Consider the following 25619-nt stretch of genomic DNA (forward strand, 5'->3'; position numbering starts at 1 on the left):
ATGAAGAGGGGGGATTTTTAAGCCTTGAGGCAATTGAGGCATGGATTGTGTAGGTGTGACATTCAGAGGGTGAATGGGCCAGACAAAATATTTAAGTGCCTTTGAACAGGGTATGGTAGTAGGTGCCAGGTGCACTGTTTTGAGTGTCAAGAACTGCAACGCTGCTGGGTTTTTCACACTCAACAGTTTCCTGTGTGTATCAAGAATGGTCCACCACCCAAAGGACATCCAGTCAACTTTACACAGCTGTTGGAAGCATTGGAGTCAACATGGGCCAGCCTCCGTGTGGAATGCTTTCAACACCTTGTAGAGTCCATGACCTGGCAAATTGAGGCTGTTTCTGAGGGCAAAAGAGGGGTGCAACTCAATATTAGGAAGTTGTTCCTAATGTTTTGTACACGCAGTGTATAGGTAAGCACTTCTATGACAGTGTAAACATATGGTTATCCACATTATGCTTGGAACCCAAAACCTATTCCATACCAGTATAAAAACCCTATTATCACAGTACTGCAGTATCTTTAAATATCATTACCTATACATAAACAGTACATATATCATATCACACCAGACAGGATATTTAGCATTTATGAAGAGAACATGGATTGAGACATTCAGTCAAAAGATAAAAACAATACAGCAAAAATGGGTCAAATTACTTCTGGTTTTACTGTAAAACAACATAGTCAATGAAGAGAACAGGTTTATATGGATGTGCATCAACTCAAACTGCATAGCTGGCTATATAAAGAAGTGCTTTATAGTTCATGAATGTGCTGGGCATTTACATTTTTTACAATTATTTTGGCTTTTCATTACTATTGAAATCCTCAATAAATTGATGTAATTATAACTGGCAAGAAATGACACAGTACACATGACCATTGGCTGTTATTCTGTTACTCTTCCTCAACAGCAATTATGTTTTAGTCTAACAAGTATAAATGTTTACATTAGAAAAGATAAACAAAACCAAATAATGTTTCAAAAGAAACAGAATAAAGCTCCAGTATGAATTAATGTGCAAAAATGACATGACACAGGGGTTTTCTAGTTTAGATTTTCTATGTTGTTATGTTCTAGTTTTTGCATTTCTATGTTGTTGTTTTTTTTGGATGATCTCCAATTAGAGGCAGTTGGTCATCGTTGTCTCTAATTGGAGATCATAATTAAGTAGTTGTTTTTCCCACCTGGTTTTGTGGGAGATTGTTTTTGAGTTAGTGTATGTTGCACCTCTTTGTCACGGTTTGTTGCTGTTCTTTAGTTTATTTGTATATCTTGCATAGTTTCACAGGGAAAATAAAATGTGGAACGATACACATGCTGCGCTTTGGTCCCATTCTTCAGACAGCCGTGATTCTGGGGCAGCTGGCTCCTTGGATTCTGGGGTTCCTGGCTTAGTGACACTTTCGAGGGCACTCTTAGTGGCCAGAAATCAATATTAGCAGGTAATATATATATATTTAGAGTACAGGCATTCAGCAATGATTCTTCCAGGTGATTCTTCCATTGCTCTTTGGACCACCATTACCCAGAGGAAAATTCTAGTCAATACTTGATCGAAAACGTTTTTTCAAAGATATCAAGTAAGTTTTAAATATACAGCATACATACAATATACAATACCGTTCAAAAAATTGGGGTCACTTAGAAATGTCCTTATTTTTTTTGTCCATTAAAATAACATCAAATTGATCAGAAATACAGTGTAGACATTATTAATGTTGTAAACGACTATTCTAGCTGTACACGGCAGATTTTTAATGGAATATTTACACAGGCGTACAGAGGCCCATTATCAGCAACCATCACTCCTGTGTTCCAATGGCACGTTGTGTTAGCTAATCAAAGTTTATCATTTTAAAAGGCTAATTGATCGTTAGAAAACCCTTTTGCAATTATGTTAGCACAGCTGAAAACTGTTGTGCTGATTAAGGAAGTAATAAAACTGGCCTTCGTTAGACTAGTTGAGTATCTGGAGCATCAACATTTGTGGGTTCGATTACAGGCTCACAATGGCCAGAAACAAATAACTTTCTTCTAAAACTCATCAGTCTATTCTTGTTCTGAGAAATGCATGCTATTCTATGCGAGAAATTGCCAAGAAACTGAGGATCTCGTACAACGCTGTGTACTACTCCCTTCACAAAGCAGCACAAATTGGCTCTAACCAGAACAGAAAGACGAGTGGGAGGCCCCGGTGCACAACTGAGCAAGAGGACAAATACATTAGTGTCTAGTTTGAGAAATGGATGCCTCACAAGTCCTCAACAGGCAGCTTCATTAAATAGTACCCGCAAAACACTAGCCTCAATGTCAACAATGAAGAGGCGACTCCGGGATGCTGGCCTTCTAGGCAGAGTTCCTCTGTCCAGTGTCTGTGATCTTTTGCCCATCTTAATCTTTCTTTTTATTGGCCAGTCTGAGATATGGCTTTTCTTTGCAACTCTGCCTAGAAGGCCAGAATCCCGGAGTCGCCTCTTCACTGTTGATGTTGAGACTGGAGACAACGCAGGAGTGGCTTTGGGACAAGTGTCTGAATGTTCTTGAGTGGCCCAGCCGAGCCTGGACTTCAACTCAATCTAACATCTCTGAAGAAACCTGAAAATAGCTGTGCGGCAACACTCCCCTTCCAACCTGATAGAGCTTGAGAGGATCTGCAGAGAAGAATGGGTGAAATCCCCAAATACAGGTGTGCCAAGCTTGTAGTGTCATAGCCAAGATGACTCGAGGCTGTAATCGCTGCAAAAGGTCCTTCAACTAAGTTCTGAGTAAAGGGTCTGAATACTTATGTAAATGTGATATTTCCATATTTTTTATATACATTTGCAAAAATGTTTTAAACCTGTTTTTGTTTAGTCATTATAGGGTATTGTGTGTAGATTGATGAGGAAAAAAATCTATTTAATCAATTTTTGAATAAGGCTGTAACCTAAGAAAATGTGGAAAAAGTCAAGGGGTCTGAATACTTTCCAAATGTACTGGATAGATCCAAAATGATTCACACCCGTAATAAAGATGAGCAAATATGACTAATAACGTAAATCCTGACATATATTGTATGCTAAAAGCAATGGGAAAATATTATTGTATACTAATACTAATATACTAGTACAATTGTCAAGATTATTGGCAATATCATTCAATACCCCACCTTGCAAGCATAACGACACTGAGCATTTTTCTGAAATGTTTTATGAGATTGGAGAACATATTGTAAAGGATCTTAGAACATTCCTCCAAACACAATCTTTCCAGATCCTTCATGTCCTTCGTCTGTGCTTATGGACTGTCCTCTTCAATTCAAACCACAGGTTTTCAATGGGGTCCGGAGATTGAGATGGCCATTGCAAAATGTTGATTTTGTGGTCAATTAAAAATGTCGTTGTGGATTTTGACGTGTGATTGGGGTTAATGTCTTGCTGGAAGATCCACTTGCAGCCAAGTTTCAGCCTCCTAGCAGAGGCAACTAGATTTTTAGCTAAAATATCCTGGTACTGGTTAAAGTTCATGATGCGGTTGACCTTAACAAGGGCAACCAGGATGAGTGGAAGCAAAATAGACCCATAACATCAAAGATCCACCACCATATTTTACAGTAGGTATGGAGTTATTTTCTGCATTTGCATCTTTCTTTTAACGCAAAACCCACTGGGAAAAATTTGGTTGAATCAACATTGTTTCTATGTCATTTCAACAACAAAAAGTATATGAGATGACGTTGAATCAATGTGGAAAACTGATTGTATATACAAAAAGTAATCAATGTAAAGGAATTTCATATTTTTTCCCCTTCAACTTCTAACCTAAATCCAATGACATGGTGACAGTTTCTGTTGATTTCACGTTGAATTCAAGTTGGTTGACAACTCAACCAAACGTAAATCAAAATTAGACGTTGAACTGACATCTGTGCCCAGTGGGAAACCACCACTGGTGTGCGTGGCCAAATAACTTTATTTTCAAGTCATCTGACCAATGTCATCTGGTTCCAATTCAAGTGTCAATGCTGTTTAGCAAACTCCCGGTTCATATTTGTTGGATGACATGAAAATAGACCTCTTTGGCCACGCACACTAGTGCTCATCTTTATCAAGGGTGCCAATCATTTTGGACCTGACTGTAGATACACTTACCAAGAATTAGCACAATGAATAACAGCTTTCTCAGTGGTTTCTAATTGTAGTTATTTAGTTGTTACTTTGTGCCCAGGTCTCCCCTATGTTTCATTGGTTTCAAACTAAACAGGCCCCAGCTGCCTCTCTGACCTTTAAAGTATTTTAACCAATGATTCAACATCTTTATATTGCCAAAAGTGCTTAAAATGAAATACTTATACAAAATAGTTATTTGTTAGGTGGGATAATAATAATTATAGCAGCTAATGTATGAAGGAAAATGTAAATTTTGCTGGACCCCTCAATAGCATTTTGAAATGGACCCCCAAAAGTCTGTCCCTGCAAGAGCTGTCGCTCCACTTTTCAAGTCTATTTCAAGTACTTCACTCGCACTTCTGAAGCATTCTCAACTGATTAAGGTGGCTTTTGATTTCTTCCCTCTTCGCTGCTTCCGGTGTAGCATGCCAAAATCAAAACACACGTGCAATGAAGACTGGGATGTTTCACTTGAAGTGGCAAACAAATCCATTTTTGATAATTACAAACTTATCAATGTGGAAAATGTAGCTAGTTTGATCATATTGTCAATGATAATCAAGCTAGCTAATTAGCAACGTTAGCTAGCTCATTTAGCTAAAATCTTGTTTGTTTAAAAATTGCTCCAACTTCAAAAGCACTTGAACACAATTATGTCGGACTTACAACTCCCTTAATGGAAAGTTTCCCGACGAGCATGTGAATGCCCCATAAGCTTACAGTGTCATTTACAGTAAACTTATCTGGTTAACTCATTGACCCCACTTTCTGAAACACCCCTCTGATCTGATTACTTTTTGCTTTTGGTAGTGTATGTTAAACCGGCATTTTTTCAACCATTTTTTTTTCTTCTGCGGGTTGAATAAACACACCATTTCCTTTTGTCCTGGCAATTGTTTGTTCCTTATGTGTAGGTTTAGGTCTACTGTTTCATGAACTGCATCACAAAAAAAGTTACCTCACTGGAAAAACAACGTTATATTAATTTAAAGGTCCAGTGCAGTCAAAAATATGATTGCCTGTGTTTTATATACATTTCCACACTATGCGGTTGGAATAATACTGTGAAATTGTAAAACAAATGATGATAATGCCCTTTTAATATAAGAGCTGTTTGAAAAGACTGCCAAAAATGTCAGCCTGTTTAGGTGGGATGGAGTTTTGTCTTGCATGGTGAAAACACCAGGTGATAAATGAGTTCATAGACCAATAAGAAAGAGATTTCCAACCCTCTCTGCCAATAACAGCTAGTTTTCAGTTTTCCCCCTCCCCACTCAGACTACTCCCAGAGTCCTAGCAAAATTTGTGCTTGAGAAATCTGCTCTTTGACCATTTTAATTGAAAACAATCACAGTAAGGTACTTAATTGTTACCCAGAACTGAATTGACATTGAGATAAAAAAATAAAAAAACTCTGAGCAGGCTGTCATGTGCCTTTTACCGAGGAGTGGCTTCTGTCTGGCCACTCTACCATAAAGGCCTGATTGGTGGAGTTCTGCAGAGATGGTTGTCCTTCTGGAAGGTTCTCCCATCTCCACAGAGGAACTCTGGAGCTCTGTCAGAGTGACCATCAGGTTCTTGGTCACCTCCCTGATGAAGGCCCTTCTCCCCCGATTGCTCAGTTTGGCCGGGCGGCCAGCTCTAAGAAGAGTCTTGGTGGTTCCAAACTTCTTCCAATTAAGAATGATGGAGGGCACTGTGTTCTTGGTGACCATAAAAGCTGCAGAAATGTTTTGGTACCCTTCCCCAAATCTGTGCCTTGACACAATCCTGTCTCGGAGCTCTACGGACAATTCCTTCCACCTCGACACTTGGTTTTTGCTCTGACGTGCACTGTCAACTGTGGGACCTTATATAGACAGTTGTGTGCCTTTCCAAATCATGTCCAATCAATTGAATTTACCAAAAGGTGGACTCCAATCAAGTTGTTCTAGAAACATATCAAGGATGATCAACGGAAACAGGATGCACCTGAGCTAAATTTCGAGTCTCATAGCAAAGGGTCTGAATACTTACATAAATAAGGTATTTCAGTTTTTTGTGGAAAAAGTGACGGGGTCTGAATACTTTCCGAATGCATTGTATATGTACACTATAAAAAGAAAAGATTCCTAGAGTATCCTTTAGGGGTTCTTCAAATTGAAACTGGGGGAACCCCTCTTAATGGATCCTTGCAGAACCTTTTGGGGTTCATTTTTTAACTTAACCCCCTCCCGTTATTATTATTAATAATGATAATAATAATAAGAGTAACAACAATAACATAATACTTTTGTTGTCAGTGCTTGTGATTTTAGTGGCAAAGCAGAATTAAAAAATCTAAATGAGGTAAACTCCCGACAGAGCCCCAAGTCCAATGGATATATTCTCTGGCGTGTTGATGTTAGTGTGTTGATGTTCTCCGTATCCATAGCCAGAATGATTTTGTAGTGCATGGTGATCGAACAGGTTTCCTGTTATATTCAGAGGTGTAGGGAGGGTTAAGTCTGTGAATCCCAAAAAGAGTAATTATACAGATGATTAACAAAACATGCACACGACAGAATTCATACCTTGGTTGTGGTATATGTGAAAAAAATAAAATAATTGATAATGGTTTTCATATACATACCTTGTCCATAATGTAGAGGCCTATGGGATATTCATTGAAGAGGTAAGGGAGGAGCATGGTAAATGTGATCTGCATAAAATACCAATTGAACTACCTTTGTATGCCTCCTTGTCTGTATACCTGCTAGGAAACACTGTTACCACTGATAAATCCACTATAATTGAGAATTTCAATAAGCATTTCTCTACGGCTGGCCATGCTTTCCACCTGGCTACCCCTACCCCGGTCACCTGCCCGGCACCCTCCACAGAAACCCGCCAAAGCCCCCACCATTTCTCCTTCACCCAAATCCAGATAGCTGATGTTCTGAAAGAGCTGAAAAATCTGGACCCATACAAGTCAGCCGGGCTAGACTATCTGGACCCTCTCCTTCTAAAATTATGTGCCGAAATTGTTGCAACCCCTATTACTAGCCTGTTCAACCTCTCTTTCGTATCGTCTGAGATTCCCAAAGATTGGAAAGCTGCCGCGGTCATCCCCTCTTCAAAGCGGGTGACACTCTAGACCCAAACTGCTACAGACCTATTTCTATCCTACCCTGTCTTTCTAAGGTCTTCGAAGGCCAAGTTAACAAACAGATTACCGACCATTTCGAATGCCACCGTACCTTCTCCGCTATGCAATCTGGTTTCAGAGCTGGTCATGGTTGCACCTCAGCAACGCTCAAGGTCCTAAACGACATCGTAACCGCCATCGATAAGAGACATTACTGTGCAGCCGTATTCATCGACCTGGCCAAGGCTTTCGACTCTGTCAATCACCACATTCTTATTGGCAGACTCAACAGCCTTGGTTTCTCAAATGATTGCCTCACCTGGTTTACCAACTACTTCTCTGATCGAGTTCAGTGTGTCAAATCGGAGGGCCTGTTGTCCGGACCTCTGGCAGTCTCTATGGGTGTGCCACAGGGTTCAATTCTCGGGTCGACTCTCTGTATACATCAATGATGTTGCTCTTGCTGCTGGTGATTCTCTGATCCACCTCTACACAGACGACACCATTCTGTATACTTCTGGCCCCTCTTTGGACACTGTGTTAACCAACCTCCAGACGAGCTTCAATGCCATACAACTCTCCTTCCGTGGCCTCCAACTGCTCTTAAACGCAAGTAAAACTAAATGCATGCTATTCAATCGATCACTGCCCGCACCTGCTCGCCCGTCCAGCATCACTACTCTGGACGGATCCGACTTAGAATACGTGGACAACTACAAATACCTGGGTGTCTGGTTAGACTGTAAACTCTCCTTCCAGACTCACATTAAGCATCTCCAATCCAAAATTAAATCTAGAATCGGCTTCCTATATCGCAACAAAGCATCCTTCACTCATGCTGCCAAACATACCCTCGTAAAACTGACCATCCTACCGATCCTCGACTTCGGTGATGTCATCTATAAAATAGCCTCCAACACTCTACTCAACAAACTGGATGCAGTCTATCACAGTGCCATCCGATTTGTCACCAAAGCCCCATACACTACCCACCATTGCGACCTGTACGCTCTCGTTGGTTGGCCCTCGCTTCATACTCGTCGCCAAACCCACTGGCTACAGGTTAACTACAAGTCTCTGCTAGGTAAAGCCCCGCCTTATCTCAGCTCACTGGTCATCATAGTGTAACAGTGTAGGTTCCGTCCCTCTCTTCGCCCCAACCTGGGCTCGAACCAGGGACCCTTGCACACATCAACAACTGACACCCACGAAGCATCACCCATCGCGTCACAAAAGCCTCGGCCCTTGCAACGCAAGGGGAACAACCACTTCAGGTCTTGTAATAAAGATAATCTAACGTTTTACCTAATGATATATAAGGAGGGCATTTGCACAACATGTTTCACAACAGCACACAACAAAACTCCAGAGACATATTGAGCAACCAACTGATACCAATCACGACCACACCCAGAGACTGATGGCGGACTAAGCACTCACTCAAAAATGTCATGACATGAAAGCACCCTAGCCACACGAACTGACCACTGGTGTAAAGAACAACATACCATGAATATCGCAAGCACCCAGACACGAATTACCAGAAATCACACACACACACACACACACACACTTAGGTGTGTTGGACTCCGAGGACAAAGGACACTGCCAAGGGCCAATGGGAAGTCGACACCACCTGGAGAGTGGACCGTCCCTCCACTCATCGACCAGTCAGGAGAGCGGACCTACTAGACTCAACGTCAACACACTGTTATTTCATTGTATAAATTGGATGTACACTATGTTTCGGGGCTCTCTTCTGCTAGTTCCCTATGCGCTAAACGAAGGAGTCCGTGCACGCTCAGCCAAATATCTTTGTCTCATAATAAACTGCCTTAATATAAACTGAATCCACCTGGTACAGCGTCTTGACTTGGTCTCCTTCTCAAGTAATTGATCATCAACAGTCTCAGAGCGAGTGACGTCACTGATTGAAACGCTATTAGTGCGTACCACCGCTAACTAACTAGCCATTTCACATCGGTTACAATAGCAGCACCCACTCATAGCACGCGCTCCAGCAGGTATATCTCACTGGTCACCCCCAAAGCCAATTCCTCCTTTGGTCGTCTTTCCTTCCAGTTCTCTGCTGCCAATGACTGGAACGAACTACAAAAATCTCTGAAGCTGGAGACTCATATCTCCCTCACTAGCTTTAAGCACCAGCTGTCAGAGCAGCTCACAGATCACTGCACCTGTACATAGCCCATCTGTAAAGAGCCCATCTATCTACCTACCTCATCCCCATGCTGTATTTATCTTGCTCCTTTGCACCCCAGTATCTCTACTTGCACATTCATCTTCTGCACATCTACCATTCCAGTGTTTAATTGCTATATTGTAATTACTTCGCTACCATGGCCTATTTATTGCCTTAACTTACCTAATTTGCACTCACTGTATATAGACTTTTTGTTTTATTTTGTTCTACTGTATTATTGACAGTATGTTTTGTTTATTCCATGTGTAACTCTGTTGTTGTATGTGTCTAATTGTTATGCTTTATCTTGGCCAGGTCGCAGTTGCAAATGAGAACTTGTTCTCAACTAGCCTACCTGGTTAAATAAAGGTGAAATAAAAAAATGAAATAAAAAACGGACACAAAAGTGAGCAGTTCAGTCATCCGCACCCAATACAGCTAACCTTCAACATTTTCTTACCTCTGTTGATTGATATCCATTGAATTCCTCCACCACCAAACTTTACAGTTGGCACTATGCATTGGGGCAGGTAGCGTTCTCCTGGCATTCGCCAAACCCACAGTCGTCCGTGGGACTGCCAAATGGTAAAGCGTGATTCATCACTCCAGAGAAGGCATTTACACTGCTCCAGTCCAACGGCGGCATGCTTTACACCACTCCAGCCGACGCTTGGTATTGTGCATGGTGATCTTAGGCTTGTGTGCGGCTGCTCGGTCATGGAAACCCATTTCATAAAGCTCCCGACAAACAGTTCTTGTGCTGAAGTTGCAGCCGAGGACAGGCAATTTTTACACGGTATGCATTACAGCCGTCCCGTTCTGTAAGCTTGTGTGGCCTACCACTTTGCAACTGTGCCATTGCTGCTCCTAGACATTTCCACTTCACAATACCAGCACTAACAGCTGAACGGGGCAGCTCTAGCAGGTCAGAAATTTGGAATGGTGGCATCCTATGATGGTGCCACCATTGAAAGTCCCCGAGCGCTTCAGTGAGGCCATTCTACTGCCAAAGTTTGACTATGGAGATTGCCATGCAATGTGCTCGATTTTATACACCCGTCACCAACAGGTGCAGCTGAAATAGCCAAATCAACTCATTTGAAGGGGAGTCCACATACTTTTGTATATATAGTGTACCTGTTAAGTGTTGGAATGGGTGCTTCAGAAATCAGCAGTACATCCTTCAACACTGAAATCTGGGAGCCTGAGAGAATGGAGATTAAAACTTGAACTCCAATAGAATGGTCACATGGAACTGGCATTTTCAAACGCATGCATTCTGACAATGACTCAAGTCTTTATTCATTTCAAAGTGGAAAGATAAAACACATCAAGGCACTCAGGTGCAGAGGACAGCAGTACATCATTTCTCCTTTTAAGCAATAAATAAGAACTACTATGACTGTTCTATTACTGTGTAAACGTGGTTAGTCCCATTGTACTAGGACTACCCAAAACCTAGACAATACTGTTAAAAAGGCACTAACATACACCGTAGTATCTATAAATATCTGCCCCCTAAAAATATTTCACATCACACCAGACAGGACATTTTTTGCACTTTTGTAGACATGGTAAGACTTTCAGTCAAAAAGACAAAATTCTAAAACAATGTAGCAAATTACTTAAATTACAAAAAAAAAAAAAAGAAACCTTCATCGTACATGTGCATCGACTAAAACTGCTTAGCTAGATTTTGCCTCGTTATCATCATCATCATGCATGTCTGTAGACAACATGGATATAGACGAGTCACAAATACAATAGTAATGTGGGAAATTGCTTATCCGCGTATGTAGAACACACTATATGTGCATCAACGTTAAACGCTTAGCTAGCTGAACTAAGTGTGCTGTCGCTTAATGTATAAAAGTGAAAGTACAGTTCATGAAAGTGCCGTGGACATGATGTAAAATCTCAAGCATTGGCTGTTCATTTTTATTCCAATCATTAAATTCATATATTGGTATCATGACAACTGACAAGAAAATACCTTTAAGTTAATACCAAACCCGTCGCCTGTTATTCTGCCATTCTACCTCACAGCATTAGTCTAACCATTATTAAGTTTACTTTAAAAACAGAAAGAACCCCCCCCCCCCCCCAAAAAAAAAGAACATAGCTCTAGCATAAATGCATGTGTTGAAATGACATTCTATTCAACCTCCATGGCTGATACATCCAGCTCCCCATCTGACTTCACTGGGGTGAGTTGCAGAGATTGTGAAGTTCCTGGCGCTTCTGTTTCTGGGGCAGTATCTGTGGTCAGAGTCACCAACTCCTGGATCTCCTCTTCAGCTGGGGGAGTAGGCTGCTTCTCGGCAACTAAAATTGGAGGTTCAATTCAATTTACAGGCATTTAAGAAAGTAAGCAATGAAGACAATTTGGCAGAATTTCCTATCAGGGGCCTAAAATTAACACCGGCCACCCGCCAAATGTGATACCATATGAAAGGAAACACTTTGAAGTTTGTGGAAAAGTGAAATTAATGTAGGAGAATATAACACATTAGATCTGATAAAATATAAAGTTTTTTTTTGTTGTTACATTTTTGAAATGCAAGAGAAAAGCCACAATGTATTATTCCAGTTTAGGCACAATTTGGATTTTGGGCACTAAATGGCAGCAGTGTATGTGCATCGTTTTAGACTGATCCAATGAACCATACTGTTCAAAATGTATCATGTCTGCCCAAAATGTGCCTAATTGGTTTATTGCTACATTTTCAAGTACATAACCGTGCACTCTCCTCAAACAATAGCATGATATTATTTCATTGTAATAGCTACTGTAAAATGAACAGAGCAGTTAGATAAATTCTTGTTAAAGCTTCCTGCCCATATCAGATATGTCTGTGTCCTGGGAAATGTTCTTGTTACTTTACAACCTCATGCTAATCACATTAGTTCAACTGTCCCGTGGGGGTGGGGGCCACCGAAGATGTTAAAGGGGCAGGTGAACATTTGTCTCATTGATATTTTAGTTAAATGTAATTAAACAATATACCACATTACTCCTGCCTAGTTACACGTTTTAGAAACATTGCAACGCATGTTCATCCGCTTGTGTTTTGTTGGTGTAATTTTTATGAATATTATTTTATTTGGGCTACTAAAAAACATCTGAGTGGGTGGTAGATTTTTTATTTATTTTTTATCACTGGCTGGCGACCAGTCAAGTTCTTCCACACCGATCGACAAACCATTTATGTATGGACCTCGTTTGTGCATGGGAGCATCGTCATGCTGAAACAGGAAAGGGCCTTCCCCAAACTGTTGCCACCAAGTTGGAAGCACAGAATCGTCTAGAATGTCATTGTATGCTGTAGCGTTAAGATTTCCCTTCACTGGAACTAAGGGGCCTATCCCGAACCATGAAAAACAGCCCCAGACCATTAGTCCTCCGCCACCAAACTTTAGTTGGCACTATGCATTGGAGCAGGTAACGTTCAACTGGCATCTGCCAAACCCAGATATGTCTGTCGGACTGCCAGACGGTGAAGCGTGATTCATCACTCCAGAGAAGGCATTTCCACTGCTCCAGAGTCCAATGGCGGCGAGCTTTACACCACTGCAGCCGATGCTTGGCATTGGGCATGGTGATCTTAGGCTTGTGTGCAGCTGCTCGGCCATGGAAAGCCATTTCATGAAGCTCCCGACGAACAGCTGACGCTGCTTCCAGAGGCAGTTTGAAAGTCGATATTGAGTGTTGCAACCGAGGACAGACGATTTTTACGAGCTTCAGCACTCGATGGGCCCGTTCTGTGAGCTTGTGTGGCCTACCACTTCGCAGTGGAGCCGTTGTTGCTCCTGGACGTTTCCACTTCACAATAACAGCACTTCCAGTTGACCAGTGCAGCTCTAGCAGGACAGAAATTAACTTGTTGGTAAGGTGGCATCCTATGACGGTGCCACGTTGAAAGTCACCGAGCTCTTCATTAAGGCCATTCTACTGTCAACGTTTGTCTACGGCAATTGCATGGCTGTGTGCTATATTTTAAACACCCACGTAGCTGAAATAGCCGAAATCACTCATTTGAAGTGGTGTCCACATATACTATATATGCAAAAGTATCTTCTTGAGCTAAGTAGCTGTGTGAACATCTATATTTGGGAACAAAAATGATGAGGTTGCGCAGAGACATACCTGCAGTAGCGGGGCTCTCATCAGCTTCAGGTGCTGGTTCTACAGGTGCTGGTTCTACGGGTGTTGGTGATGTTGGTATGGGTGCGTGTGAGGGCGTCTTTGCCTCAGCAGTGACCTCAGAGAGTCGGGGGGCTTGGGGTCTGGTCTTTCTCGCAGGATTCAGGAAATAACAATATGCACATCTGAAGGCTGAAACGAGACACATAAACCACCATGCCCAAAGCGCACTGTCACCTGAATGATTGTCATACACTTCCACGTAGACACAGATTCATGTATAATGAAAATGAAACCAATGATATTCCAAGAAGAATTGAGTCAAAGACGCATAAACTCATCAGATCGATGGGTTACACTCGTTTGCATAGTCAATCTAGATGGGTTCTTTTTGCATACAGAGGCTGGTAGTGGCAGAGGCTTTTAAGAGCCTGATGATATACGGCACTGCCAAATGCTAGAGGGCAAATGAAGGCGCAGTGTTTGATGGAGACTGACAGAGTCGGGTTTCTCTAAATCTTACCAACATATTCAAATTCCTCTTTTAATGCCATGCCGTTATGGGTGAGACACTGCTGGCATATGAGGGCATATCTGGAGAGAGAAAATAATCTGTTAGAATGCATACATGCAATGTAATTAATAAAGATAATTTTGCTGTTTTTAAAATGTAGCAATTGTCACTAGAAATACATTTCATTGTAAATTCCTATAGCGTTTACATCTGCACAAATACATTTAATTTCCAAAAGCAAATATTTGGGTGACACTCAAGCAGAAGCTACATTTTACCTATTCTGAGGACCATCGCCAACAAAGTACTCAATGACCCTGTCCATGGTGCCTCTATCCCGGGGGAGAACAGGTCTGGCCAAGGGTGGACCTGGAGGGTGCATTCCTGTTATGGCAGACACACATGCACATTAGCTGCACCAAGTCTGTGGTCTGAAAACACAAATTGTGTCACAATGCGCCAGAGGAGAAGAAATCAGACACATCTACAGTTAGCGGCAGAGGATCATGATAAACGGTTGATATAGACAGGTTTTAATAATGACTTGGAAATGGATCTCACTTGCAAAGCACTTGAACGAGAATCCCTGCTGTGTTGCTGAGCAGTAATTAATATAATCTAACATCAAGAGCAATCATAGGAAGATGACTGGTCATTTCTGGGAGACTTGGCAAAGTCTCAGCTTCCTGCTGCTTATTCATTTACCAACATATGGAAACTCTGTGGTGACTCTTTCTATCAAATTGCTTTTCACTTTCAATTTACCACAAAAGTGCCTGAGTTTCGAGCCATATGAAACATTTGCATGGTGTGCCCATGCCAAACGCAATTTTACCTGGCATTAGAAAGGCATTTAGTAAGATTTCAGTACCAATGCCCAGAGAACAAATGCCGGCCTACCTAATTAATCATAGTTAAAGTGATCTTGGCTCTTGTACACCTCAGTTGGCATTCCACATGGCAATTACACCATGTTGCTTTCTCTGGGAAAGCAAACAGTCTTTAACGGTTTGCCCTCTTTCGCATTTCCTATGCAGTGTCCAAGGCCAGACCGCATGTTTACATAAGAGTAAATATACACTTAACATAAACTGACAGTAGCTAGGTTTCCATCCAATGGTCGACAGATTATAATGTTTTAAAATCTGCATAAAAACTACATAGGCGTTTTCCCACGAGATGACCCATCAAACTGACTTGTTGTGGATAAATGGTTGTGCGTGTTGATGCAGTGCACATAAAAATTACTTCTGCGCTTAAATTCCTATGTACCTAATAAGAAAATACAAATACAAGTTAAATGGTTTCAAATCGTATTTTCAACTCCACTACTGGTTGTCACAACAAATGTGTTGGAAAGCAAATGAGCCCACGCAGGTCTTCGCACATGTGCTCTAGCCAACAGCGGCTTTCACATGACTGGGCAGGAGCGCAACCATGGGTGGGCATAGCCAATCAGAATTAGTTTCTCCCCCCCCCACAAAAGGGCTTTATTACAGACAGAAATACTGCTCAGTTTCATCAGCTGTCCTGTTGGCTGGTCTCAGACAATCCAGCATGTGAAGGTCCTGGGCTGGCTTGGTTACACGTTGTCTGCAGTTGAGAGGCTGGTTGGACGTACTGCCAAATTCTCTAAAAACGACATTGTAGGCAGCTTATGGTAGAAAGACTACCATTAAACTCTGGGAAGAGCTCTGGCGGACATTCCTGCAGTCAGCATGCCAATTGCACGCGGCTTCAAAAGTGTGGCATTGTGTTGTGTGACAAAACTGCACATTTTAGAGTGGCCTTTTATCCACAGCACAAGGTGCACCTGTGTAATGATCATGCAGTTTAATCAGCTTCTTGATATGACACACCTGTCAGGTGGTTGGATTATCTTGACAATGGGAAGTCTCACTAATAGGGATGTAAACAAATTTGTGCCCATTTTGAGAGAAATTAAGCTTTTTGTGCATATGGAAAATTTCTGTAATCATTTATTTCAGCTCATGAAACCAACACTTCACTTGTTGCGTTTATATTTTTGTTCAGTATCATTTCATCTGTAGCCTAATGTAACAGTATAGCTTCCGTCCCTCTCCTCACCCCAACCTGGGCTTGAACCAGGGACCCTCTGCACACAACAACTGACACCCACAAAGCATCGTTACCCATCGCGCCACAAAAGCCGCGGCCTTTGCCGAGCAAGGAGAACAACTACTTCAGGTCTCAGAGCGAGTGACGTCACCCGATTGAAACGTTAGTAGCGCGCACCACCGCTAACTAACTAGCCATTTCACATCGGTTACACTAATAAAGAAAAAGCATTCCTGAGTTGTAGTGCGAGTACCACACAACATATCGCGCGACTCCAAGTTTACTTCCATATAATATATGGGCATTAAGGCATTTCTAACACCATTTCTTGCATAATACATTTTACAGACAAGCGTATTTTGTTTTGTCTACATTTGGAAAGTTTAACGACAAGTCTGCTGTTTCCTTCAGGCCTGTCATGACTTCTTTTTAATCCTACATGTACTTCACTCGCATAAAAAGGTTTGATGGAAACCTGGCAAGTGTCCGGTCTTCTTTGGAATCACCCTTGGTTGTGAGAAATCTTAAAGAAAATACTATTTTTTTTTTTTTTAAATTGGAACAAATTTTATGCTGAAAATGGCCCTAAAATCTAAGTACAATTTCACACCTATTGACTTTGTTAACCATTATCGCCTCTCCTCTGGAGCAAGCTTGACCTTCGGTTTGTTTTACAGCAAACCCTACCATAACGGATTAAAATACTACACTTAATTGGTCATAACTACCATTTGTAAAACAAACTGTCATACCTGTACTGTTAAAAAAAAAAAAAAAAACAAGACAAAGAGTCCCATCCCTGAAGGACTGGTGAGACAGGGATGGGCAAATCACCTTAAAATCGACCACATTATGATGTGGTCCCCGCGTGCAGCTAACTCACCAACTCCTGGAACAGGTGTGCCAGGGGTCATGGGCCTCTTCATCAAGCTCTGCTGAGCAGCCTCAGCAGACAGGATTCTCTCTGGGGGTCCTCCAGGAGCTGAGTGGAGGGGCGGTCCTGCATGGGTGGCCCCTGGTGCCAGAAGAGGACGTGCTGCAGCAGGAGTCACCGCCACCGGGGGCCGAGGAGTGACATGCCGCTGACGGAGTTCTAATGGAGGAAACAATGCAGGGATTATGTTTATCAGTGGTATGCAACGCAAGCACATGAAAGGCCTTAATATATCTAGCCAACTATATTACCTTGGCCGGGTTTTGGAGTCATAGGTGTTCCACTTGGAATGGATTCTGGCACCTTCAAAAAGGAAACAAGATTAAGAAGGATACTTTCAAGGTTAATTATAGCGGCAGGTAGACTAGCGGTTAAGAGCGTTTGGAGGGGGGGTATTCAAAGAATTAATGGGCTCAGAGGAAGATGGAATACTCACCTTTGTCTTTGAATCAGGATCAAATCTCTCCAGAATAATTTTTGCGGTTTTGTATGTTTCAGTCTCCATCACCTCTAGAAGCTGTTGGAAAAAAGCAGTTCATATTTTCTATGTAAATGAAAAGGGCAAATAAATTGAAAGTCAGGTTGATTTGTTACACCTGTTTGGGTTATTAAAAAAAATAAAAAATAAAAATAAAAAAAAACAATCAAACATAGTATTCGTCTTCAGGCAAGCATTGGAGTATTGAAGCAAGGATTGGTGTTCCAGTTAACCCCTTTGACTACACAGGTTTCTATTCAAGACGCTTATGTTTGATCTGTTAATTGACTAATGATGTTATGACATGTCACCATTCCATACATTTAATTCTGTTCAAATCCGATGAGTAATGAAGACATCAATGATGCCTAATGTCGTACGTTCCATATCATCATTAATCAAATTAAAAAGAGCAAGTGAACACACACTAATTGATTTCTTGAAATAATGAACTGCTTTAAAAACAGGTGGGTCCTACGACCCACATCTATCCTGTCATGCATCTGCACAGATCAGGGCCCATAAACACAAAGCGTCTCAGAGTAGGCGTGCTGATCTAAGATCTGTTCATACAAATCTGATTCATTATGATCTAAAAGACAAAACTGATGCTAGCTCAGCACTCCTACTCTGAGAAGCTTTGTGGATACAGGCCCAAGTCTTTACAATGCCTGGAAAAATGTTAAACATATCAAAATGATGTGTTGGCGTTTGAAGTCGGGACTATGTTGATATTCTCAACTAGATGTTTCTTCTCCAGTCTTATGAAACTCCACAAGATGAGCTACCTACAAAAGTCAAAATGGCAGCCAGACCGACATTCTATCACTGCAATGTTGAAGGTTGAGAATAAAAGTGCCAGTAGTAAGTCTAGATCCTTTAAAAAAGCCCAATGCAGCCATTTTTTTAAAACTTCAATATCAAATCATTTCTGGGTACCACTTTAGTACCTTACTGTGATAGATTTCCATAAAATAAATTGGCAAAAATTGCTTTTTAGCAAAACTATTGCTCAATAAATAATTTTGTTAGGGCTATCTGGGACTGGTTTGATGGGGAGGGGAAAACCAAAAACTAGCTGTTGGCAGAGAGGTTTGGAACTCTTTGTATACTGGGGCGGCAGTTAGCCTAGTGGTTAGAGCATTGGGCCAAGGATATAGCTCAGTCGAGGTTGCGACCACAGGAATTAAAGAGTGTAGCAAATTTGGGGGCCTGACAAGGTAAAAATCTGTCGTTCTGCCCCTGAACAAGGCAGTTAACCCACTGTTCCTAGGCTGTCATTGAAAATAAAATTTGTTTACCGTAAATTCCAGACTATTAAGCGCACCTGAATATAAGCCGCACCCACTGAATTTTTTACAAAATTATTATTTTGAACATAAATAAGCCGCACATGTCTATAAGCCGCAGGTGCCTACCAGTACATTGAAACAAATGAACTTTACACAGGCTTTAACGAAACACGGCTTGTAACAAAAAATTAAAAAATTGCAGTAAACAGTAGCCTACCAAGAAAGTCATTGCTCCAGACCAAGCTCCCGTGCAGCAGCTCTATTTCCTTTTCCAACAGCCAGATCAATCGCCTTCAACTTGAAAGCTGCATCATATGCATTTCTCCGTGTCTTTGCCATGATGAGGGTGACAAAATGACTATCGTAATCAGAATGATGAGCGCGCTCGATTTAATCTAAACAGTAAACAAAAAAGTTGTTTGACCTTACCCCCATCGGCAATTTCATTGGTCTAATGAAAGCTTCATGCCGCCAAAAAAACTGAGCACGTCACAGAATGCGTTTTTTTTGTTAGTTTTTTTTAAATTGAAAGCGGAAAAATCCATATATTAGCCACGTCATTGTTTAAGCCGCGAGGTTCAAAGCGTGGGAAAAAAGTAGCGGCTTATAGGCCGGAAATTACAGTAACTGACTTGCCAAGTTAAGGGTAAATTAAAAAAATTATACTTTTTCTATTAACCAATTTAATGCATGGTGATGTCACCATGGAAAGCAGAAACTCCCGCCAGTGAAAAACTGCTGATTGGAAGGTCCTGTGTAGATTGTATTTTCAACAAGCAACTAATCAGGAAATAACGCTGATAAAAATGTTCACACTTTTACAGTCTTAGTTTCAGATGTACAATCTGATATAAAACAGAGAAATTAATTTGGACTGCATTGGGCCTTTAAAGCTGGAATCTTTAATGGCAGAACAGCCCTGTCAGTTTGCGATATTATACCAAAGAAGTTAATGCAAACTATGACCACCATTTTATGTACTGCATAAACATTTTGCCATGCTGCACGACGCTCCTCAGCTCGGCAACCAATAGAGCAGCCAGGTGTTTGAGCAACTTCCTTTCAGGGAAATACCAAATATTGCTAATTGTTTACGAAAAAATAAGAATTACACACACTACTTCAATAATGGAGTGTGAAAATCCATCAGCCATAATTATTGAAAGTTATTAGTCATGAGATGACAAGCAATTTCTCAGATTTATTTCCTTCTAGCACTTTTCTTTCAGCAGAGTACTTAACCAAGTACAGTCTTTATGCCAATTAATGGCTGCCTGCATTGATTTTAGATTATTTATTAGGTGTAGCAATTATTTAAGCAAAGTGCTATAAAAGCTCAATAATAGCAAGACGCTACATGTAGACTCCTGCAATACTCAATACTTGTAAGTGTTCATCTCAATTTAGAGGAAAATGCCAGATTAAGCCCACTTGAAATAAGTTACAGGATGTAAAAATGGATAAGGATTTTTTGAAGTGCAGACATCTCAGCGCTTTCATATGACACCTTCACAAATGATTAGGGGATCCACATTGTTTTTCACCCTTTTAAAGATAAGGGATCAGCTATGGTGGATTCTAATTGCAGCCTAGACAATGTTCATCCAATCAAAAGCAACCCTGTGAAAAAAGTGAATTTACCATTTTTCGTTTTTGTGATTTGAGGTCCTCCAATTTTTCATCTGAAACAAAAAAACTTAATTTGAGTGATTACACCAAAAGCAGAATGTCAAATAAAATGGTATTAGTCACACACGCCAAATACAACAGATGTAGCAGACCTTAGTGAAATGCTTACTTACAAGCCCCTAACCAACAACGCAGTAAAAAATACAAGACTACGTATAGATAACAGAGATTAGCAGCGGTGTCATAATAATGATGAGGCAGAGGTAAATAAAGTTCAAAGCACATACTGTTTTTTTCTGTTCTTCTTTTAAAAAGAGTGAGCAGCCCCTTTCGAAGGAGCCATACACTGTTGAAAGAACAATTAGATCCTCAATTGCAGGTTCAGTAACAAACTATTAGTAGTTATAGCAATTCATTTCTTTAGAAATGTTTTTAAACAGCTATACTTACAATAGTGGAAATACTACAAAAGGAAGGACCAATATGACCTTTCCAATCATCTGTTCAGGAAGGTACCAAAGATACACAATTATGCTGGCCATCAGGTAAAGAAGAGATGAGTACTGAAGCAGTCTCCACACCCATAACTTCAACTGTTTTTGATACAGTTCTTGACATTCCTCACAAGCCTGGATATCCTGTAGAAAACAATGATCATTTTGCTCAACAACAAAAAGTACAATTAAACCAACAAAAAAAAACACATTGAATATAGCCCAGGTCTCTCTCACTATATACACTGACAAAAGAAGTTTAGTATTTCCCAATTATAATACTAATATCAGAACTTTTAGTTATGCAACATAACCCTATGACTACAATGTCAATACTGTACCTCGTGTGTATGATGAACACATAAACAACCAGCATAAAGCCAAACATCAATACAATAGAAGTGTTGGAACCTGGACTGTGGCGTAACATATGACTTTTCCATCCTTCCTCTTGTGATCTTGACAAAAGCCTATTTATTCTATGCAGGCTTAAATCAGACTGCATTACCAACTGGTCTTTCCTTTATATTTAGACGGAAAGGAAACGCCTTTGGTTCTCGGTGTTGATTAACCTCACCCCAAAAATATCAGTTGTTGGCCAGCGTAGCGACCTATCCTTCGCTGGTGCTAGGAAACATGTGTCATTCTACTGGACATGAGTTCCAGTGACCTAAACCTCGAGCGAGACAGCGTCTGTATAATGTAACAAGGTCAATCTCTAGTCTAGAGCAAGTTCCCAAAATACTCTTGATCAACGCCATCTTGAGGGGGTGTAGCCTCTGAGGCTAAATATAATTTTTTCAAAGAGCAGAAACACATACCTTATCAATTCCTTCCAAGACCTCTACAGTTGATGGCTTAGTCTGTTCAAAGAAAAATAAAATGAGATACAATTAGAGATTGAAGACTTGCGGTGAGTTCAGTTTTAAGAAAGCAGGGTACCATCCCATAGGTTATGACCATTGAAGCATAGGCTTATTTTGTGGAATTTTGAGGGTCCCTACATTGTCTTCCAGTTTGCATAAGTTCAAAGTACTGCATGTTCCCACCAAATGTTCAGTCAGAACACAACTTGTGTGAAAAATAGTACTGTCCATTCATCTAGATATGTGCAGATTGTTGCTTCTCTTGGAGAAATGCAAGAAGTATTGCAGAAGTCATTGTAGTATTAAAAAGAATAACTTGTGATGAACAAACCTTTCATTCAAAAGCACTTGCATTTCCACTCATCATTAAATTTACCATTATCCTTTTGATATGATAACAATGCTATTGTCCATTACCCCTTAAAACAGCATTTGTTTTTAGGAAGTGCTAAATAGCAAAGCCATAACATGTGAAAGCAAGAGGTTTTTGTATCTTTCCTGTCCCATGCATGGACATATTGCACTAAACAGAGCTCCAAAAAGTGAACAATCACTGGACTTGAATTACATATTGGCCAATGAGTATCACCCACACATTCTCCTCTATACTAGAAGAAAATGACAGTGTTATTTCAGACATATGCACTGCCAAGCAATGTAGACAGAGTCAACTAATCCCTTTCACGATTTAACAGCCAATGAAAGATATTCAGTAATGTCAATAATACCACAGCGGATTATGCATAATACATCTTGTGTGTTTGTGAGCATTGCAGAGCACTTCTTTAACACTGCACTATTTAAATGTCATACAAGTTACACCATACATTCTATAGCAGGGATGGGCAACTTTGATGGGGGTGGGGGCCACACATTTTGAACTCACGAGAGCCTGCAGTGGCTCGCGGGACTGCGTACCCCACAGCCATACCCACACATGCAGTCAACTGATTTGTGCAGGTAAACTACTTCACTCTAAGCTAAATGCGTTATACTAGTACCTAGGACCAGCCCCTAAGTGAAATTTGGTCGCTCTCCCCCCAGGATAATTTTTTTGTTTTAAAAGTACCTTTCCTGCAATTCTACACATTTTTTTTCTCCATAGGGCGTAGAGAAAGTTAAAGCAAAAAATTATAATGCGCAGTTTTACATCTAATTTCCTGCAATTCCACAAATTTTGCAATGACTTATGCCATGTTAAAGTAAAGACTGTGCATCTCTGGTCGATGAACTACCGATTCCCTGGGTCATTTCATGTGTGTATCTGAGCTATTGCCGTTTAAGCAGGCAGCAATTGGGCCAGTATGACGTAGCATTACAATAAGGCTGCGCTCACTACACTGGAAGTAAACAGGAATATGACTTTGAGATCCCAAAAACATTTATCATACATGTCAGATTTCAATACTGGCCCATGTCATAATGCAGGTTGAACATGGTGAGAATGTAGATTCCTAAATTAACAGTGCAGTTTGTTTAGACGATTTTACAGCTAACTAGCTACTTCACGTGCAGATATTGACTTTGGTATTATTGCGTGTGGCTACGTACCTAGCTAGCTAGCCCATAGAGAGCATTGGCGGTTTTGTAGTAAACTTCAGCTGCAACAGATTTCCACAAGAATTTTCACTTTGCTACCAACCTTATAACGACAAAATGAAACATTTGTTTACAAAATATATTGTCCTCCCATATTAGTGTTTTGTAATACTGTAAATGATAGGAATTAGTTGTTTTCTGTGGATTTTTCCTTAAATGTGTCATCTGAGAGAAAGACAAAAATAAAATAAAAATAGAAATCAATGGGGTCCCCTGGAGGTCTGGGCCCCACGTGCCCGGTCGGTATAAGGCCATGATTACTACAAGTTTAGATAACTGACTAGACTAACTTCCCAATCTCATTTTTTTTAAGCTGACATGGGTAATTGAGTGACCAACATCAGCAAAAAACTGCTGACGCACAACCAAATTTCAAAATTGCACCTTGTGTATTCTACTATTCTAACTAAACAGTAAGCTGAGAGCCGACAGTTCCTAAAAATAGATATTTAATAATTTTGCGCATATTCAATCTATACATATCAGTTGAGGCTGATGAGGGGAGGACGGCTCACAATAATGGCTGGAACAGAGCGAATGGAATCAAACACACTGAAGCCATGTATTTGTTGGATTTTATACAATTCCACTTTTTCCACAAGCCCAGCCTCCCCAATCAAGATGCCACCAACCTACTGTGATACATATCACCAAGAGGAAAACACAGGTTATGCAATACATACCCTAAACCGGGATATTACAACCCCCATGTTGAGGACCAAATGAAGTCAGTCTTTTTAGAGTCCTCTGATTTTGAAGTCCCCCAGTGGAATCTCTTTACCTGCTGACAAAAATGTACTGTTAGGAATGTAGACTGAGATTAGCTATCGAAACAAAATATAAGCAACCCATTATTGTGCAAGGAGGGGAGCTATGACAATGCATGGGTGTGTACAATTTACTGACACTGTAAATTCACTTGAGTGTGGGACTCAAGATCGATAACGTTACCAACTTTTGAAAGCATTATTCTTGATTGACATATTGGCTAAATTACATACATTAGCTAGCTAATCCCAAAGTGGGTCCCATGACGCATTTGTTTACCTGTCCAGGATTCATCAAGAGCGTAGCGTATGTTTTGAAGCTAACAAGCAACAGTTCGATGCGTGTCCAAAGGCACAGAACAGAACAATTTACTATTTTGGAATGTATAGGCTCTAGCTAAGCCTCGAATAAGCTAACTACAGCAGACGCACCGCACTGACTTTTGAAATTTCGCTCGACCACGAGTTGCTGTGAAGCTAGCAACACATTACCTAGTTTAATTTATGATGCATTTCCTAAATTGGTTGACGGTACCGTTCACATTGCCCAGAAAAACAAAATGCACTGTGACATAGTCAACCAAATGTGTGCATGAAATAGCTAGACGGCACACTGCGCTGGAGTTAGCTAAGTACTAGTTAGCATGCAAAAGCTAATTTAGATAGCTAACTAGGGCTTGGCTCATGGAATGAAGTGTTCAATATCAAGCGACATAACTCCCTAGCCAATTCGACCTTACAGCGAAGGGGAAAGCTAGCTAATTAGCTACTAAATTGACCAACTCAAAAGTATGTCAAGTTGCAGCGTTCTAACTAACCATCGTTGTTCTAGCTAGCAACTTTAGCTTCATGCAACTTTAAACTAGCAGTCGCTATTTCATCTAGACACTTAATTGTAAACGCGATTCAATATCAAGGAACACACTTTTTTTCTGCTAGCACTGGCGTTTACAACTAATTCTGAAGCAATTTACCTGGACAGTATTATTGTCCGAAGTTCATCTGTGACTGAAACGAAAATGAACTCTATATTGTTGGTTATATATTAGGGCCGGAAGAACATGCGCGACACACTTATGACGTCATACGCCACGCAAACGTGCCCCTAACAGCAGATCCAGGGTCGGTTTATGTGACTCCACATAATACCGCATACACTGTAACGTTGGCCAAGCTGGCTTCACCACGTGACAGGGGACTTCGTGTCGGTGAAAAAGAAATGTCGCAAACTCGTCATGGCTCCTCCAAACTGCAACGTGTTGCCATATGAGCATGTTGTTGTACTAAGTGCAAAGTAATTGGACACAAAGTTACTCACGCGGGGTAGGCTAATTTGGCTACCCCATACCTCCATTTCTAAACA

The 25619-nt window shown here is 40.8% G+C and overlaps 1 protein-coding gene across 3 annotated transcripts; it reads right to left on the reverse strand.

Annotated features, from left to right (window-relative positions):
• Nucleotides 1–10735: 10735 nt before the first annotated feature.
• Nucleotides 10736–25370, reverse strand: lnpa (limb and neural patterns a). Of its 3 annotated transcripts, XM_082968798.1 has the most exons (14): nt 25231–25298; nt 24537–24576; nt 24173–24270; nt 21846–21887; nt 20981–21168; nt 20818–20876; nt 20543–20583; nt 17568–17648; nt 17383–17434; nt 17081–17290; nt 14397–14502; nt 14128–14198; nt 13608–13796; nt 10736–11785 (listed from the first exon to the last, which is right to left on the reverse strand). In XM_082968798.1, exons 3-14 carry the CDS (start codon nt 24197–24199, stop codon nt 11616–11618), a joined length of 1236 nt encoding a protein of 411 aa, XP_082824924.1. In that variant the 5' UTR covers nt 24200–24270; nt 24537–24576; nt 25231–25298; the 3' UTR covers nt 10736–11615.
• Between the last annotated feature and the right edge of the window lie 249 nt (nt 25371–25619).

The sequence above is a fragment of the Salmo salar genome, chromosome 25, assembly GCF_965601325.2.
Source record: "Salmo salar chromosome 25, fSalSal1, whole genome shotgun sequence".
NCBI classification, from domain to species: domain Eukaryota; kingdom Metazoa; phylum Chordata; class Actinopteri; order Salmoniformes; family Salmonidae; genus Salmo; species Salmo salar.